Source organism: Arachis duranensis, chromosome 10 (assembly GCF_000817695.3).
Source record: "Arachis duranensis cultivar V14167 chromosome 10, aradu.V14167.gnm2.J7QH, whole genome shotgun sequence".
NCBI lineage: Eukaryota > Viridiplantae > Streptophyta > Magnoliopsida > Fabales > Fabaceae > Arachis > Arachis duranensis.
The window spans coordinates 2,690,918-2,708,610 of NC_029781.3; the positions used below are offsets into that span (position 1 = coordinate 2,690,918).

The 17,693-nt window shown below is 31.8% G+C and overlaps 2 protein-coding genes across 2 annotated transcripts; one reads left to right on the forward strand and one right to left on the reverse strand.

Annotated features, from left to right (window-relative positions):
* Positions 1-635: 635 nt before the first annotated feature.
* Positions 636-5,384, forward strand: LOC107468209 (glyoxysomal processing protease, glyoxysomal). Its single transcript, XM_016087466.3, has 14 exons — positions 636-820; positions 916-962; positions 1,040-1,214; positions 1,303-1,413; positions 1,556-1,696; positions 2,637-2,729; positions 2,887-2,996; positions 3,244-3,329; positions 3,413-3,507; positions 3,598-4,342; positions 4,569-4,758; positions 4,970-5,061; positions 5,166-5,283; positions 5,366-5,384. The coding sequence occupies exons 1-14, from the start codon at positions 755-757 to the stop codon at positions 5,382-5,384; spliced, it is 2,088 nt and encodes a 695-aa protein (XP_015942952.1). The 5' UTR covers positions 636-754.
* A 2,738-nt stretch (positions 5,385-8,122) lies between these two features.
* LOC107468295 (squamosa promoter-binding-like protein 3) lies at positions 8,123-9,384 on the reverse strand. Its single transcript, XM_016087556.3, has 2 exons — positions 9,066-9,384; positions 8,123-8,361 (listed from the first exon to the last, which is right to left on the reverse strand). The coding sequence occupies exons 1-2, from the start codon at positions 9,353-9,355 to the stop codon at positions 8,256-8,258; spliced, it is 396 nt and encodes a 131-aa protein (XP_015943042.1). The 5' UTR covers positions 9,356-9,384; the 3' UTR covers positions 8,123-8,255.
* Between the last annotated feature and the right edge of the window lie 8,309 nt (positions 9,385-17,693).

Below are 17,693 nucleotides of genomic sequence, written 5' to 3' on the forward strand. Positions count from 1 at the left end.
CTAAAAGCTAGAAGACTACTCTTAAACTGTGTTTGAAACATGATGAAGCTTCTGTATTAGTCCTACTAATTTTGGGTGGCGGTGATAACTAAATTCTTTTGTATCGAATTTTGTATTTTCTTTTCAAAGGATATGAGTATTGGATAGTTGGATATATTAGAAATATTTTCCATTTTATGGATTCCCTTAATTTCTTTAATGAAAAATTTCATACAATTTTTAAAAGAAAAAATATACGTATTAATATATTATTTGTCAATTTATTATTTTTAATAATTAGACACTTTCACTAAAAAATACATATATAAAAAGACATATTCAGGAGATATATCCACAAAAACAGTTTTAATAAATACAATCATAAAAAAATATTTTTATTAGATACATCTATAAAAAGACTTCTATTAAACATAAGTATAAATAAAAATCGACAAAAATTGGTAAAATTAATTACGCAATGGAATTATTTTTAAAAAATAATAATTAAAAAATTAAGATTGAAATTTAATATAAAATTAACGATTAAAAATAATAATTTAATTAAATTTATCAATTATCTAATAATTTTCACCAATCATATTTTACTATAAAAAAAATTCATATTGACATTCACATTCACTGATTCACGCTGTAAATCTGTAATTCAATTACGCGGTGCCTAGGAAAACGTAGAAAGGAGGACGCACTCAATCTCTTGTTATCCTCAGTCTCTAATGGAAGCTTAGCTTCCTTCGAATCAATTCAAGTCTTCCAAATGGGTGTCTCGGAGGCCGTTGATTTTGCCCGCAACTTCGCCGTTATGCTCAGAGTTCGCGGTCCCGTCAGTCTTACTCTCTTCCTCTCTTCTCAAACCCCGCCCCTTATTGTATTCTTCATCATGAGGATCAATCCCGTTCCAATTTTTATTTTTTGCAGGACCCAAAAGGGATGAAGATGAGAAGACACGCTTTTCATCAATACCGGTTTGTTTTCCCCCCAGAAAGTTTTTGTATTTATGGGGTTTTCTCTATCTTAATTGCTGTGTATGTTGTATGTGTAGTTCTGGAGAAACAACTCTATCAGCTTCAGGGATGCTTGTACCTCATACCCTCTTTGATGCTCAAGTAGCTACCACTCTCTATGGCCATAATTCTGAGGATACGGTATTGGTTGTCACTGTTGCATCAGTTCTTGAGCCTTTTCTATCTCCTCACCACAGACACAACATTCCTCAGGTTGCTGCTCATCAAAATTGCTACTTTATTATATTTGCTTTGCTGGGTGTGTGTTAAAAGTTAAGACTTTATTCTTTATGCTGTTCAGGGTAGGCCTGAGTTGATTTCTGGTGTTCAGATCGATGTTATGACTGAGAAAACCGATGAAAAATCGAGTCAACCAACTCCCTGTTGGATTGTGGCCCAGCTTTTGTCATTAGTAGGCATTCTGAACTTTCGTACTTTATTCCATTTTATTGACTTGAGTTTTGTAACATGTTCATCCCTGTGAGTGTGTTTAGTCTAATCCCTAAGGCACTAATTCGTTGGTCCAATGCTAATTAGAGTTATTAATTGTGCAGATTGATGTTCCCGCTTCGGCCCTTTGTCTCCAGTCACTTATAGAAGCATCTTCCGGCTTGCCTGAGCATGAATGGGAGGTTGGTTGGTCCTTGGCATCATATAATGAACCTCAACCATCGAAAGATTTCATTCAAACTCAGGTTGGCTCTCTTTGTTCTTTATGGATGTGCTTCTACAATAATAATCTGTTTATGTTAAAGAATGTCACAGGAAGTATGATCCAAATGCCTTGAGGAAAGTGCATTTCTGCATTCATAAATCTGATGACTTGTATGCGCTTGTCTAAATTAAATAGCTAAACTTCGAATTAAATTGTAGCATGTGTTTGTCTATTGCTTCTGGGAGTAAACAGTCAATTTAAACACCTGGAAAGTTTTGCTCGTCGGTCTGCAACTTCAAGGCACCATAATGTGAATTATTATTCTAGGGCATGAGATCAAAGAATGATGATCCTTCCATGACTTAAGCAGGTATTAGCTGAATTTTATTGAAACTTTTATCTTCAGTGGATTTCAAAGGGACCACTTGCTTAAGCTTAGAAATGGCCTTAATATTTGTAGATTGATTGCCATAAGATGAAAATGGATAGGGAAAAAAGTGAGCTTTGGTGGCCTGTACTTTTGACCACAATCACAACTTAGGCCCTGGCTTATCATGCTTCTTCCATATCTCCATTTTTGTTCATTCTTTATTTTCTTCCTTAACGTGCTTGATTATTTGGATTTTATATTACTTTTTAGTATAGATGATGACTAATGGAAGTGTTAGAAAGTTATGCCTTGACAGATATGTTTTATTCTTTTTTTTCATGTGATGACAGGTATGTTTGATGACATAATATCTTTTTGATTGGGTTTTATCGTAGATTAATCATGTAATATCCATCCATATTAAGATCATATAATATTTTGTTTGTTCATTGGCTAATGAAACTGCAGTCATGAAAAATTGTTTCTACTAGTCCATGTGTGTATAACTTATCAAAGTTTCTATCTTCTTCCAAATTATATGTGGGAATAACATCTCTACGATAAGCAGTCCTTTTGGACAGAGTCTGATAAATGATCTGTTGAATGACAGGGAAGATCAGCAGTGGAAAGATCTAGTAATGCAAATCTTATACACAAATCACTGACTAGAATTGCCATTCTAAGTGTTCCATTATCTTTCAAGGTATCTTTCTGAATTTTCGCTTTTCTCCAGTCAGATCTTGTTGCAAATAGGGATAAGATAGGCTAAAGATTAGACAAAGAATGATTTTCATCCTACTGGCGTTCTTTGTTTCTCTGTCGAGACTCATGAGCATGAATGGTTTATGGTTGTAATATAGGACTTGCTAGAGACTAAAGTATCGTCATCATCTATGAATAAAAGGGGTGATTTTCTTCTGGCAGTTGGCTCTCCTTTTGGGGTCCTGTCACCTGCTCACTTCTTTAACAGGTATTACTCTTTTGTTTATCTAAAAGAAGGAAAGGAAGATTGAAATGGTTATACACTTCTTTCATTGTGAATTTGTTTAAAACCCTGATGTAACATGAATTTCTGTGAACTTTCAGTATCAACTATGTGAAATTTTTTTAAGTTGTACAGGCAGCTATTTTGCCTCAAATGTTGTGGTGAAGTAGGTATCAAAGTTTGACATATTTGTGTCATTCTGTCCATTAATTTGGTTGCTTGATTGAATCAGTATATCAGTAGGATGCATTGCAAACTGCTATCCTCCTAATTCGTCAGATGGATCATTGCTGATGGTTGACATTCGCAGTCTTCCTGGTGTGAGCCATTTCTCTATTACATAATCAATTTATCATTTATGTGATTGATTCTGGCTCATGTTTTGACACGCTGTCTGCCAGGAATGGAAGGCAGCCCGGTTTTCAGTGAGCATGCATGTCTTACTGGTATCCTGATCAGACCATTGAGGCAGAATACAAGCGGTGCGGAAATCCAGGTGCCTCAGATATGTTCTCCTCTTTTCCTGCATTATCTAAACCTTCTCAAAGTTAAACTCATCATGTGAAACACTAGTTTTTGGTAACAGCTGGTGATTCCATGGGAAGCCATTGTGAGAGCGTCGAGTGGGTTGCTGCAGATGTGGCCTCAGAACACAATGGAAGGGTCATACAATCAGCAGGAGAACTCTTATGTTGAAGGCAAGGCGCCTTTTCTTGATACTATCAAGTTAAGCGTAATGTCTAGTAATGAACACGAGCCTGTAAGTTACGGTTGCTCCTCACCATTACCGATTGAGAAGGCAATGGCTTCTATCTGTCTCGTTACTGTTGGTGATGGCATATGGGCATCTGGTGTTTTGCTAAACAGTCAAGGTCTCATACTTACGAATGCCCACCTGTTGGAACCATGGAGATTTAGCAAAACACATGCAAGTGGTGGAGGATATGGAACTAGCTCAGAAAAAATTCCTTTCATGCTAAAGGGAGCTACATCTTTTTACAATGGAATTGAGTGCAATCAAGAGAGTCAAACTTCGCCTACAGTGAAGGCGATTCTTTATCCTTTTGCTACTAATGAACAGGGGACATATCATAAGTTGAATCCAACCTACTACAACCATATAAACTTACGTGTTCGCCTTGATCATGTCACACCTCCGTTATGGTGCGATGCTAAAGTACTATATGTCTGTAAAGGACCGTGGGATGTTGCTTTACTGCAGCTCAAATCCGTTCCAGATAAACTTTCCCCCATTGTAATGGATTTTTCCCGGCCAACCACAGGATCAAAGGCATATGTCATTGGACATGGACTATTTGGCCCTAAACACGGTATGAACTTGCGATAAATGTAAAAAGGGTTTATTGTGCTATCCTTGCCTTCTGCATAAATTTTTTTCCATTGTATTTGTATATGATTATATTTTGCTGGGTTGATCAGTTCGAAAAATGCGATGATGTTGTACCTATTTTTACTTTAATAGAGAATTGGTTCAATTACTATGGATTCTCTTTTTATTTTCTGTGTTTAACCTAGAAAGTCATCTATTTTTATTAGGGTTCTTCCCATCTGTTTGCTCTGGTGTGGTAGCAAAAGTAGTTGAAGCAAAGACTCCACAATCATATCAATCCATTCACACCCATGAGCAGTTCTCAGCAATGCTTGAAACAACGGCTGCTGTTCATCCTGGTGCTAGTGGTGGTGCTGTTATTAATTCAGATGGCCACATGATTGGCCTAGTTACAAGGTAATACAACAAAGTTTACTTGCGCATAAAAGTTAATCCATGTTAGTTCAATTGGTAGACATTTGTTACTTCAATTTTTTTCATTGGTTTCAATTATTTTTCTTGCATAATATGGATTTTTCGTCTTGTGATTCAATTTTCTTTATTGTTACCGAATGATTGTGTATAAAACTTTACCATTTAATTATAACATAACGTTTTTTTGACACAGCAATGCAAGGCATGGTGGAGGTGCTGTAATACCAAATCTTAACTTTAGCATCCCATGTGCAGCTTTGGCACCCATTTTCAAGTTCTCAAAAGGTTTGCTTATAAAATCATTTGTTGATGCAAAAGTTCAAATTTTTATTTATTTACTTTGTCTCAAATTGTAGTCTGCCATCTTATGATATGATCTTACCTTGCAGATATGCAGAATTTATCAGTTCTTCGGATTCTAGACGAACCAAACGAATACCTTTCATCCGTATGGGCGTTGATGCGACCATCAACTCCTAAGCACCATCCGATTCCCGGTCCACCTCAGTAAGGAAGTTGTTCCTAGTAAGTTATGACCTCTGAGGAAGTGGTGTTAATGTTAAGAGTGAACTTCCTTGTGATCTTACAGGTTTCCATCTGGTTTGTGAGAAATGAAAATCAAGGAAATAAATCTTTTAAAATCTCTGAATAAGAATGCTTGTAATGTCAATTGCTTGGAAATAAATCAAGGAAATAAATTTGAAAGATTAGTATATCAATTGAAATGAAATGACAGTAGTCCAAAGATCATGGGAGATTGTGAAACATTAAGATGGATGAATGGATGAATCTTTTTTAGTGTATACAACACACACACACACTTGTTATGATTATGAATATGAATATGTGCGATTACTACTACTATTAGAGGCATGATGCTTTCACAATCACCTTTTAAAACTTCCCTATCTGACCCCAACAACTTGATTCACATGCCAATTTTTCATCGTCACTCTTGTTTTATTCAATAGATTTTATTTCATTTCATATTTGCTTTGATACGATAAGATAAGTTCAATAAACTCATAAAGAGACAAAAAGTTTAATTATTGAGATTGGTCACTTCTTAGACTTTGTCTAAAAACAGCAATTTCACCAACCATAACTTACCCAATTTCATTGAAGCATCTTGCAAATTATTGAGATTGGTCAAAGAACTTAGAAGGGGCCAGGGCCTTTGATAGTAACCTTCCCTATCCGGCTATCCCCTATGTAATTTAATTAATTTGATGATATGAAATTATGAGCATGGAATGATAAATCATAGAGTTAATTGGTTTGTACAAAACAAAACAAAAGTGGATGACCGTTCAACTAATTAAAGGTAATTTGGAAATGCATGCATATAGAATAGAGGTGTGGACGTATCATCAATGAGGTGTGCTTCTGTGCATACAAGCCCACGTGAGCACTGATCACTCATTAATCATTTCTCATTTCATCACTTCACTCATTCACATTGACATTGACTTTACACATTTTTATTTTTACCTTATGTCGGCCAATTATCATAGATAATTTCATGTAAATCACTTGCGCCTATGTATATTTTCGGCTCATTTTTTGGATATAAGAAGCATGTGTGTGTTGTGTATTGTTGTGGAGAGTGTAGGTGTTAGACATGGATATGAGATAGTTTTTTTCTAAAATAAGGGATGAAGAAATCGGACCATTCGATTTCTTTATTAAAAAAAATTAAGTCATCCGATTAGTGTAGAAGAGAAAATTTAAATTTTGTCAAAGGTAATTGGACACAAAAATCGGACTGTCTGATTTTTACTCCTGACACCACAATTGAGTAAAACACCTAAACACTCCATAACTGCGTCCGATACCATTTCCCTTTCCACATCTAAATTAAAAAAGTGTATATTTTTAAAGAGGAAAAAGAAATACAAAACTAAAAAGCTTTTATACTTAAATTCACCTCTAAAAGATTTCAGTTTCTAATAGATTTTATTTATTAAAATTTTTAAAAATACATTTGTGAAATAAATTGTTTTTTTTTTTCGCTTTCAATCAAATTTTGAATATATGTATTAAGTAAATAACTAAATAAGTATGTAACAAATTTTATTATAAGATAATTAGATCTTTAAAAAATATCACTATAAAATAAATTAATTTCCATTCAACGTGACAAAGGGACTAATATGTCCAATGATAATAATTTTCAAGATTTTTTAAAAAATAAATTTATGAGAGACCAAAATATCCAATTTAAAATTTTTTAAACACCAATTTGAATATTTATTCTTTTTAAATGCATATTTGGATTGGTTTAAATAAATTTGAAATTGGACATTTTAAACTTCAATTTTTTTTATTATTTTGAAAGAATTTATAAAAAATAACAAATTTTTAAACTTATTATTTATTATTTAAAAATTTATCTAAATATATAAATCTAATTAGATGATTGTATAAAATTTTTGATTAATTAATACATCAAAATTAAACCCATTTCAAAAATCTTTAAGAATTAGTCTCAGTTGCAAAAGATCAATCTATCTCAAATACTTGTAAAATAATAAAAGATTATTGTGACCAATGTATGTAATCTAAAAGTCTTTAAAACCAATTTGAGTATTTAATTTTTTTAATACCAAATATGATTAACCATAAATAAATTATTTGTCAAACATGCTTATTACTTATTAGAAATAAAGGTGGCAAAGGGACGTATTATTATTTTCAAGCCAACGCGATATTCCGAATAAAATTACTTTACTTAACAAATATGCTTGCCATTCCCATTGACAAACTATTTTTTGTCTCGTTACATTATTCCTACATATAATTAATGACTCACCCAATATTTTTATTCCTTGACGCAATATATATATATATATATTAGTGTTATGAATTTGTGTTGTGTAATGCCAATATAGCTATCAAAATCATAATATAATTATTAACGAATAAGAATGCCGCAGGAAAAAAACATTATACATACATGACTTTTCTTTTTCTTTTTCTTTTTTTCCTTTTTATTTTTTTTTAAAAACATTGTTATTAGATCATACAACATTATTAGAATGCATGCCACTTAATTTGGATATGTAAGACTTTTTGGTATAAATTTCAGGACATTTATAGTGTAAAAACAATAAATGTTGAGCAATACATACACACAAGATTATTTTATAATCGGTGAAAACTCAGATACAGTCGACTTTACGTGAAGTTGCTAGTTGAGAGCCGTTAAATAAAAATTTAGTCAAATCAGTCAAATTATCTAATGGCTCTCAAGTATCAACTTCACGTAAAGTCGACTGCACCTTAACTTCTAACTTTATAATTTCATTGGGATAGATGGAAATATATTGACAGAAGAGAGAGAGCATCCTCAAAGATAAATAATAGCATTAGTTTAAACTTTAAACAGGAACCATATTCAACAGAAAATTTATTTATTTCAATTAGATGCTGCTGGATTCAATATTATTGAAGTTCATCTTAACTATCATTGGAAATTCTTATCCTTGGCAATCTGATGAATTTTTGCGACGCCTCTCATTGTGTCCAGCTAAACGCCTTCTACAACTCCTTTTTGAGTCATCAAATTCTGATAGCTCATGGAACCTGAAAACTCAAAATTGAAAGAGCCTTATATATGTTTTCTGAGAGAGATATATACATAAACCCCATTTTTCTTAACCCAATCATGTTAATAAAATTTTATTGGTTAATTTAATTTATAGTGAAAACTCAGGTGGTCCAGTCGACTTCACGTAAAGTTGATACTTGAGAGCTGTGTTAGATGATTTGATTGATTTGACTAAATTTTCATCTAACGGTTCTTAGAAGATATCAAGTTCACGTGAAGTCGACTGCATCTGACTTTTTACCTTAATTTATATAAGGATAGGTTCAAAGGAACAAGGTTATTTATTTTGTTTGTTTTATTTATACGGGAGAAAAATTATCTTTTTCTACATGTTTTTTAGAATAAACGTGGAAAAACAAGAAAACATTTTGGAAGCATAATTTTAGATTTTAGATATATAATTTTAAAATTTTACGGATATCTTTCTAAACGTTTCTTGTAAATTTAAAGAAATAGTATAAACAGAAATAAAATTAAAAACCTATGAAAACTCAAGTGCAGTTATCTTGATAAAAAGTTGATATTTGAGTATCGTTAGATAATTTAACAAGTTTAATTAAATTATTATTTAATTATTTTAAATATCAATTTCAAATAAAGACAGGAATTGTTAATAGGGTTATTAGGGTAGTTTAAACATGATCCTAAAAGGAATATAATATTATTAGGGTTAGTGAACCTGCTACATTGCTGGCAAAACCTTTGGTGTTGTTGAGAGATGAGAACAGAGTGAGCCTTGGCATGGTACTCACACACCTTATGGCGCTTGTGATACTGCTTTGCAATGCTTAGATCTGCATTGCAACCATCCACTTGACATGTACATGATGATGATGATGCTCTCTTGTTGCTCACCACTACTACTCTCTTCTTTTTTCCTTCATCTTCGTCTTGGTATTCTTCATCTTCCTCTTCTTCTTCTTCATTGTACTTCATGCTCTTTCTCTCGCCCCAACTACTATCTCCCATGATTAGTAAGGTTATTATGGAGAAGTCAAGGCTTGAGTCTTCATATTTATAATAACAATAATAATAGTAAGGCACAAGAAGACAAGGCTAATAAGACGTGGCAGGACCACAACAACATCACCATGCACCACTCTCCCATCTCTTTATGCCTTTGGATTCTACCATTTTTTTTTTTTGGTTTTTCAACTTGACAGGCCAAGGACTAATCCGCCGCGATACTGAGCTCCATTTAAGGGTTTGTCGCTGGCCAATGGGTTGCTGCATGCACAAGGCGGGATTCGAACCCCCAACACTTGCTTAAGCGGACTAATGAGCTAACTACTAGTCTAACCCAACTTGGTTCTTTGGATTCTACCATTTGAAAAGTCTTACATATGGACTTTAATTTTATTTATATATGCTCTTCTTTTCGCCACATAAATAGTTATAATTTATTAAAAAATAGCAACGTTTGCAAAGTTAAGAATTTAAGTTAGAAAAATCATAAAAGAGTATTAAAATTTATTGTTTTTTTTATCAGTTAATTATTAATGTTTAAAAATATTAAATATATGTTGTTAGATTATTACTGGACTAAAGAAATTGAATTAATAATTAAGTAACAGTAAAAAACAATAAATTTAAATGATTTTTAGCATTTTTTTAACTTAAAATTTTAAAGTCAATATGAGAAATGTTAGGTGAAAATATTTTTTTACGTTTTTGCTAGATAGATAATGACTTTTATAAATAATGTGAACAAGCTCTAGAATTGATTCAATAAAATAAAAAAATACTCCACTCTCAAATTATCTCATAAATCTTAACATTAAAATAACCATGTACACACATAGTGAATTGAACATTCAGTCATTGTTAACTGTGCATGAGTAAATCGAATCAATAGAAATAATCATCCAATTAAAAATAATAATGAAAATAATCATCTACATATCTATTAATGAACGTCCAATATATTTATTGTTCACATCGTTTTAGTATTTTTATTATCTACCTAAACTTTTTTTTTTCATTTTTGTTTTATATTTAAATTACTAACACGTTTTTTATGTGTGTTTGTTTGGTTCTCTCTTTCTTCTCCCTCTACTGTGAGACATACTAACAAAGATAAGTATAGTGAGTGACGTCATTTTTATTGATATGATCATGTGTAAGTTAATACACACTTATTTATTAATTATTTAAATTCAGGTGGTTTTTACATGGAATAACAATGGAGAGAGATGCATGTGAATAAAAAAGAAGTAGAGAAAGGAGGCTATAATAGTGAAATGCATGGGGTTATTAAGTATCTTGTCGTTAGTGTGGACAAAGGATTTTATGTGATGTAGCTAGAAAGCAAGTAGTAATTATTAGAAAGCAACAACACCCTCTGCTCCTATTTTTCAAGAAACAAATTAAAGCTAAGTGTGGAGGTGGAGCCCCTTCAATGATAGTCCTTTTCAATGGAGCAAGAGGGAAATAAAAGGGAATTCATTCCATTAGTGTGGGGGACGATTCCTTTAGCTTGCTTGCTTCAAAACATGCATCTCCATTATTGAAAGTAAGTTCATTTGCCTTATATTATATGCTCTAAATAAATATCCTTAAATATTTCAATAATACATTAATTTCTTACCGTCCTTATTGCCATTCCAATTCCATTATTATTCGTTCTACCACTTTAATTTATGATCTTGCATTGCTAGGACTAGATAGCAGAGTAACTAGCAAAAGGACCACTCTCTTCTCTGGCTCTTTGCTTATGCATGTTTTTATCCATTATTATTATATGGCATAGCTTAGGGTTGGTCCCCCCCTTTGTACGAGGGTAACACTAATAATGTAAATGTTTGAAAGTGAGTTCATTTTGTTTCTTTCACAGAATATTCATTACCCGGCCCCCTCCATCTCAAACCCAAACTACTCCCAGTTTAACGGACCACAAATATGTGTGTGTGTAAATTAAATAACATGTCCAACAAACTTTCTCAACTACACTTTCAACAAGCAACTTTTTTCTTATTTCGTGTTTGTAGATATCAACTAGCCCGTCAAAATGGGCCAAACTCATCGGACCAGTTCGTTTATCCATTTAAACGGGCGAATTTTGCTTTTAAAATTAATCCCATTTAAATTTCGGGTTAAACAGGTTGAGCTCAATTAACTCAAAAAAAATAACGAGTTAAACGGGTGATCTGTTTAATTTTTTTACATTTTTTTTAAAAAGTAGTATTTTTGGTCGATATTTTCTTCAATCCAACCCAAAAATCCGACCTATTAACTAAAAAATATTATTTTTTATAGATTTTTTACTTAAAAAAATATTATTTGTCAAAATATTTTTTAAAAAATAAAATAAAAGGATAACCCATCGGACTGACCATAAATAGTCCGGACTAAAAAATTATAGCCCACGAATAAAACGAGTTTAAACAGTCAAATTCATTTAACCCACGAATTTAATGAGCCGAGCCTAAATGGACCGAACTAGTCCGTTTGACAGCCCTAGATGCAACTTTAACCTAGCGCGCTATCAATTATTCTGCAATTTATTTAAAGATTTGTTGTTGACTAACACATTATAATATACACAAGACAATATTTGATCTTCGCACTTTCTTAAGTGGAAGAGTGAACCGACCATTTGATAAACACAAATTACTTATTTCTGCAGTCGATTAACACAAGAACAAAAAATCATATAGCATTTGAATTACTGATGATTGTTAATTTCAACAATTTTTATTTAGATATGTTTGTTGTTGTTTAGAGTTTGTACTAGATTTTAACCCATGGCCTACACCATTAGATTTTGCTTTGAGTTTTGGTTTTATTTTATTTTAGATATGAAAAGATGTTGATGAATAATAGTGATGACGATGAGAATCAAATTCAGGAAGTGAGGAAGTGGCGGAGGCATATATGGGAGCACACGTGAAGCTAAGCATTTGCTTTATTACTACCAATGGAATGAAATTGACACAGAATAGAGAATATGTTCATCACATAATTTGGATTCAAATTAAAAGCCACCTACATAGTGGAGTGAATAATTATATATCATGTGACACCACGCTCACATCACATGTTTGTTTTAACCTCTTGCTTCCCTTTCCTTTAATTTTGTTCTCTTACATACAATATCTTCATGTTCTTGGGGGGAAACTAAAATGCTTATAGAATCTTGCATGTTGCACCTACTACTAGTGATGAATTAGATATCAATTTTAAAGATGATTCTATTTAGTTACTTGACTTTTGCTAGACATTTTAAAATTTAATAAAAAAGTTTATATGTTTTTGAAAGAATAATATTAGGGATTAGAGCTTTTTTTTTTAACCAAAAATAGACAGACTCGAATCTGCAACATCTTACATGAATATGGGGAGACTATGCCAATAGTATTAGCTAAAGCAAAGTAAATACAAGAAAATTGATCACCTAATATTTTTTCTAAAATATGTTAATATGCGTATTATCAGGCAGAATATAAAATATTGATCGCCGGGTTAAAGCTAGTAGAGGAAGTTGGTGCGACTAAAGTAGATGTGTTCAGCGACTCTCAGATGGATAACTATTCATTTATCTTAGGGTTGTTGAGATACGACTTTTAGAAGTGTGTTGGGAGATTTTGGGAGCAGTTAATTATTTGAACAAGTGTTATTTATGGCTCGACCTCTTTGGGGAGGCATCTATGTCGAGCCCGACCTCTTAAAGAAGAGGTTGGGTGGATAATGAAGGCCAATTTTTAGATTGGATCTTTTTTACTTATTTGGGCTTGGACCATAGTATTAGGTCATGGTATGAACAATAAATATTTATAATTCTTAAATATTATAAAAAGTAAGTAGTGATTATAATTATTTTTAGAATATAAATCAAATATGTTATAAAGAGGAAAAAAAAGTATTTATCTTTTTGGTGTAATAAGGACAAAAAGAATATTCAAACTAGAGATTGAAACGTGTGAATATTTACAGTTCACCACAATCTTAGATCGCATCTATTTAAGAATTAATTCATGACCAACAGGGCTGAATACTTTAAATCTTATGGAACATATATACATTTTTTTATGAATGTCTTATTAAATTATTTAAGTGGTCTTTAGCAGAAAGTATGAAATGTGATCATCTTATTATATCATATCAAAGTCCATGTAATAGATAGATCAAAATTTTATTTATAAATAGCAAATAGACTATATGAAAATATATCATTTTCTTTGGGTATATGAAAAATGAATATTTTAAAATTTCATAAATAAATATAGAAGAGGAATTTTTTCTGAAAATATATATTTTACAAAGTATATATACTTGTATCAGTCAAATATTTATCAATCATCAGATATTAAATAATAAATATCTAAGATAATGTGATGTGATGCACATTCATCTCCAATCCAAATAAATCAATGGTTATTTCTACATTTTATTTTTCTTTTTGTCTTTAATGGTATTTTTTGGCCGTCGGTCTTCTTTTTTGGTCGTGGGTCGTTGCTCTTTCTTTTTTTTGGTCATGAAGTGGGTCGTTGCTCTTTAATTGTTGCTTATACTTGAGTGAGCTGAATTGGGCTCATTCTAATAAAACAATAGACAAATTCAAACCATTCACCTTGGGCTGCCAAAAACAAACAAGATCATTGGGCTAAAGATCAATTCCCAATTTTTTATTTCTTTTTTTTTCAAAATAAAAAAATGATACCAACTTGGGTTGGTCGAGTGGTCAGCTCACTCGTCCGTTTAAGCAAGTGTCGGGGGTTCGAATCCCGCCTTGTGCATGCAGCAACCCATTGGCCAGCGACAGACCCTTAAATGGAGCTCCGATCTGTGACGGATTAGTCCTTGACCTGTCGGGTTGGGGGATATCGTGGGCAACAAAAAAAAAATAAAAAATAAAAAAATGATACTACCAAATACCAATGGAACAAAATTCTATCTCATCAGCATCATCCTTAATCAAGTTCACCAATTCCCTTTGGGGAATATCTAAAAAGGTAAAGGGAACTCTTGTAGTGTGTTTTTTTTTTCTTTCTTGTGTCTTGTTTCTTTTGGGCTAAGGCCCCGATAACTTGCCCAAAAAAAATCTCTCCATAGTTGTACCTAACCTAATTAAAAAATAGAAATAAAAATTTCATGCAAATAAAAGAGAGGGGTCTGTCCAAAAAGAAAAGGAAAAAAAGAAGGTACTCACTGCCATCCATTATTAGTTCTTAGACAATATATATATATTCAAAACTATGCATGTCAAATCTTATTATTAGAATTTAGAAGGCACCAAGAATGTAGCCGAGGCCTTGGATCAGTGGCAGCATCATCTGCCTCGCTGGGAGTTGCACCCGGGTTCGAATCCTCAGTGAGGAATATAGAACCCATGTTAGTAATACCCATGTAGTGTGTGTGAGTATGTTGTGTGAGTGTGTAATACATGGGTGTAATGTCTAGGATTGGGGGTTGTCCAATCCACTTGACCAAAAAAAAAGAAGGCACCAAGAATGACATAAGATAGGGGTACATGTATGATTTTTGTGTATGGTATATCCATTTGTAAGTTGTGGCTCGAGATGTTATGTCTCAAACACAAATTAATTAGTTATTAGAATTCTTTTCTAGTAGGCCATGTGTTTGTGTTTGATGAGTGGTGGTACGGTACTGAACTAGAGACCCCATTAATAATAAATTAATAATAGGTGAATTCTTTGGTGTAGAAAGGGTTATTGTTTCTACATGTGTAGAAAATTGCTGGCAATATGAGATGAGGACAAGTGTCCGTTGGAAGACAAATTCTTTCCTGTATTGCAGGTGGGCAGAAGACTTGTCTCATGATGTTTCCGTTGCTAATATTTAATGATAATATGATTAATTAATAATTTTTGTGTAAAGGGCCTCAATCTGGGTTTGGAAAAAAAATTTTGTTTGTAGTGGATTTATTATTTAATGTTGACATTTTACTGGGCCATATACTATTCACTCTAAATTAATTTTAATAGAAATGCCCAACATGGGCTTGTTTCACGTTAAAAAAATATGATGCATGTTGTTTTGTTAATTTTATTTATAGTTAATTAAAAATTTATATTTGTAGTTGATAATTATGATCATTTATATTTGTAGTTAATTAATAATTTATATTATATATATCTTTCTTCCCTTCATAATAAATAATTATATTTGTAGCTAACCAGTAATTTAATATTAATTATTTAAATTATAATGAATTATAATAAATCTATATTAAATATTATGTAAATTGTTATGCTAAAATAAATGCCTAATTAGTTAAATTTGTTTAGATAAAAAAAATTAATTCTTACACATTTAAAAATAACTTTTGGTTAGGTTATTTGTTTTTATTTATAAAATTTAAAAATGCTAACTACATTATAAAATTAACCATTACAAATTTAAAAATGGTAACTATATTATAACTTTTTAATATTAATAATTTTAATTAATAAAATATTTTTGAATTCATAAATTTGAATAATATTGTTATAAAAGAAATAATAACCAAAATAATCTTAATTATGTTACGTACGTAATGTAGTGGGACCATAGTAGGGACTAAAGTTAGTTTCTCCTAATGGAGAAGAGAGATGATCTGAGTTTTAATTTACTGTTTATGACCCAAAAACTGATGTGAAGTTATTTTTTATGACAGGTGTGCCCTAAATAGGGACTAAGATGAGTTTCCTACTGGAGATGGTCTCACTCTCTCAGTCTGTGTCTCTCTCCTGGCTCTCTGTCACTCTCTATCTGCCTCTGTCTTTCTTTCCTGCTCCATCAGTACTTGTATTTCATTCTCTGTTTTACTGTGATCATCTCTGTTCATGTCTCTCTCACTTTCCCCGTATCGCTCTACCTATCTCTCTATGTCTCTCTATATGTGGACACATCTCTTTCTCCAAAACTGTGTCTAATAAGAAGAGTCGTAAAAATCTCTCTCTGTCTGTCCCTTTTCCGAATCTCTCCGTCTTCCCCCTCTCTCTCGCTATGTCTATCCCTCTCTCTTGCTGGTGCTGGATCTCTGTTTGTTTACTTCTGTGTAACCCTCATCCAATTATTAGGACTCTCCATCTAAACCAACTCTGTCTGCGTCTCTCCTTCTTTGTTGCTCTACTTATCCATCTCTCTCCTTCCCTCTTTGCATGTAGCTCCATTTCTGTGTCATAATGTATCTCTAATAATAACAATGATAACAATGATAACAGCGATAATATGAACAATTTGTGTCTTTTTTTGTATCTTTATCGCTCTCTGTTTCTGTCTCCTGCTCTCTTTATTTATCCCTCTCCTGCTATGTCTCTTTCTATCCTCCTACACGTGCCTGTCACTCCTTCTCTCCGCCTCAACCCTAATAAGAAGAATGATAATTATGACAATAATTTTAAAAGTAAGAATAATAACGATGAACCTAATTATATTAATAAATTAACACTAACCCAAGTCATTAGTAATTTTTTGTTTTTTGAAAATAATAATGTTTTATGTTTTCTTTTGCGATATGATTAATATTCAAACCGATTATTCGAAAGCAATTTTTTCATTTAAATCACATTAAATACATCTCCTCATCTGCTTACATATAGTTGTAAGTTCTCATATACTATTTAAGTAAATTATTAAAGAGATATATTTAATTGTCCAACTCTGCTTATAAATTTAATAATTCTAATTTTACCCTTAATCCTAATTGCATCGGTCAACCACCTAATTAATTGGCAAATAACTACCTGAATTCTAAATTTATCGCGACAAATTTCTTTCGATTCTAACTAAACCTAAACAATTACTCCACTTTCTGAGTCATAACTTAAACTAACGGCTCACACTAAACTAACTAAACATTAGGTTTGTCAAACTAACTAACATGATATAGTCCATAAACAACAGCTATACTTAAAAACAATAACATAAGAAAATCTAATTGACATAAAAATTAGTTAACAGTAAATCTAACTAACATAAAATTAGTAGGTTTGTCATTCTAACTAACATGTAATCTATAAGTAATTATTTTAACCAACATGTCAACCGTTACTGTACATAACCTAAAGAAAATTAACTCTAAGTAAGTCAAAAAATTAACTATAACTAAGCTATTATTCAATGACCTGGAACTCTGTATTAATTATAGAGTTTGCCGAGGGTACGGCGAACTCTTCCTTAATTACCAAAAAAAAATTCGTATCCTAAAAAATAAATTTTGAATTTGGGTTTTGGAAAAATATTTATTTTTTATTGTATTTGAGAAAAAAATTCTAAAAATATGTAAAAAATTAATTTGAAATTTTAAATTTGTATAGGATTTATGGTAATAATTATTACTTGTATTTGTCGTTTAAAATATTTA

Coding starts and splice junctions, on each gene's coding strand:
- LOC107468209 (XM_016087466.3), top strand. CDS start 755: ATGGGTGTCTCGGAGGCCGTTGATTTTGCCCGCAACTTCGCCGTTATG. Junction 2,997..3,243: donor CCTGCTCACTTCTTTAACAG/GTATTACTCTTT, acceptor TGATTGAATCAG/TATATCAGTAGGATGCATTG. Junction 3,330..3,412: donor TGACATTCGCAGTCTTCCTG/GTGTGAGCCATT, acceptor GCTGTCTGCCAG/GAATGGAAGGCAGCCCGGTT.
- LOC107468295 (XM_016087556.3), bottom strand. CDS start 9,355: ATGGGAGATAGTAGTTGGGGCGAGAGAAAGAGCATGAAGTACAATGAA. Junction 8,362..9,065: donor TTTTGCCAGCAATGTAGCAG/GTTCACTAACCC, acceptor TTGAGTTTTCAG/GTTCCATGAGCTATCAGAAT.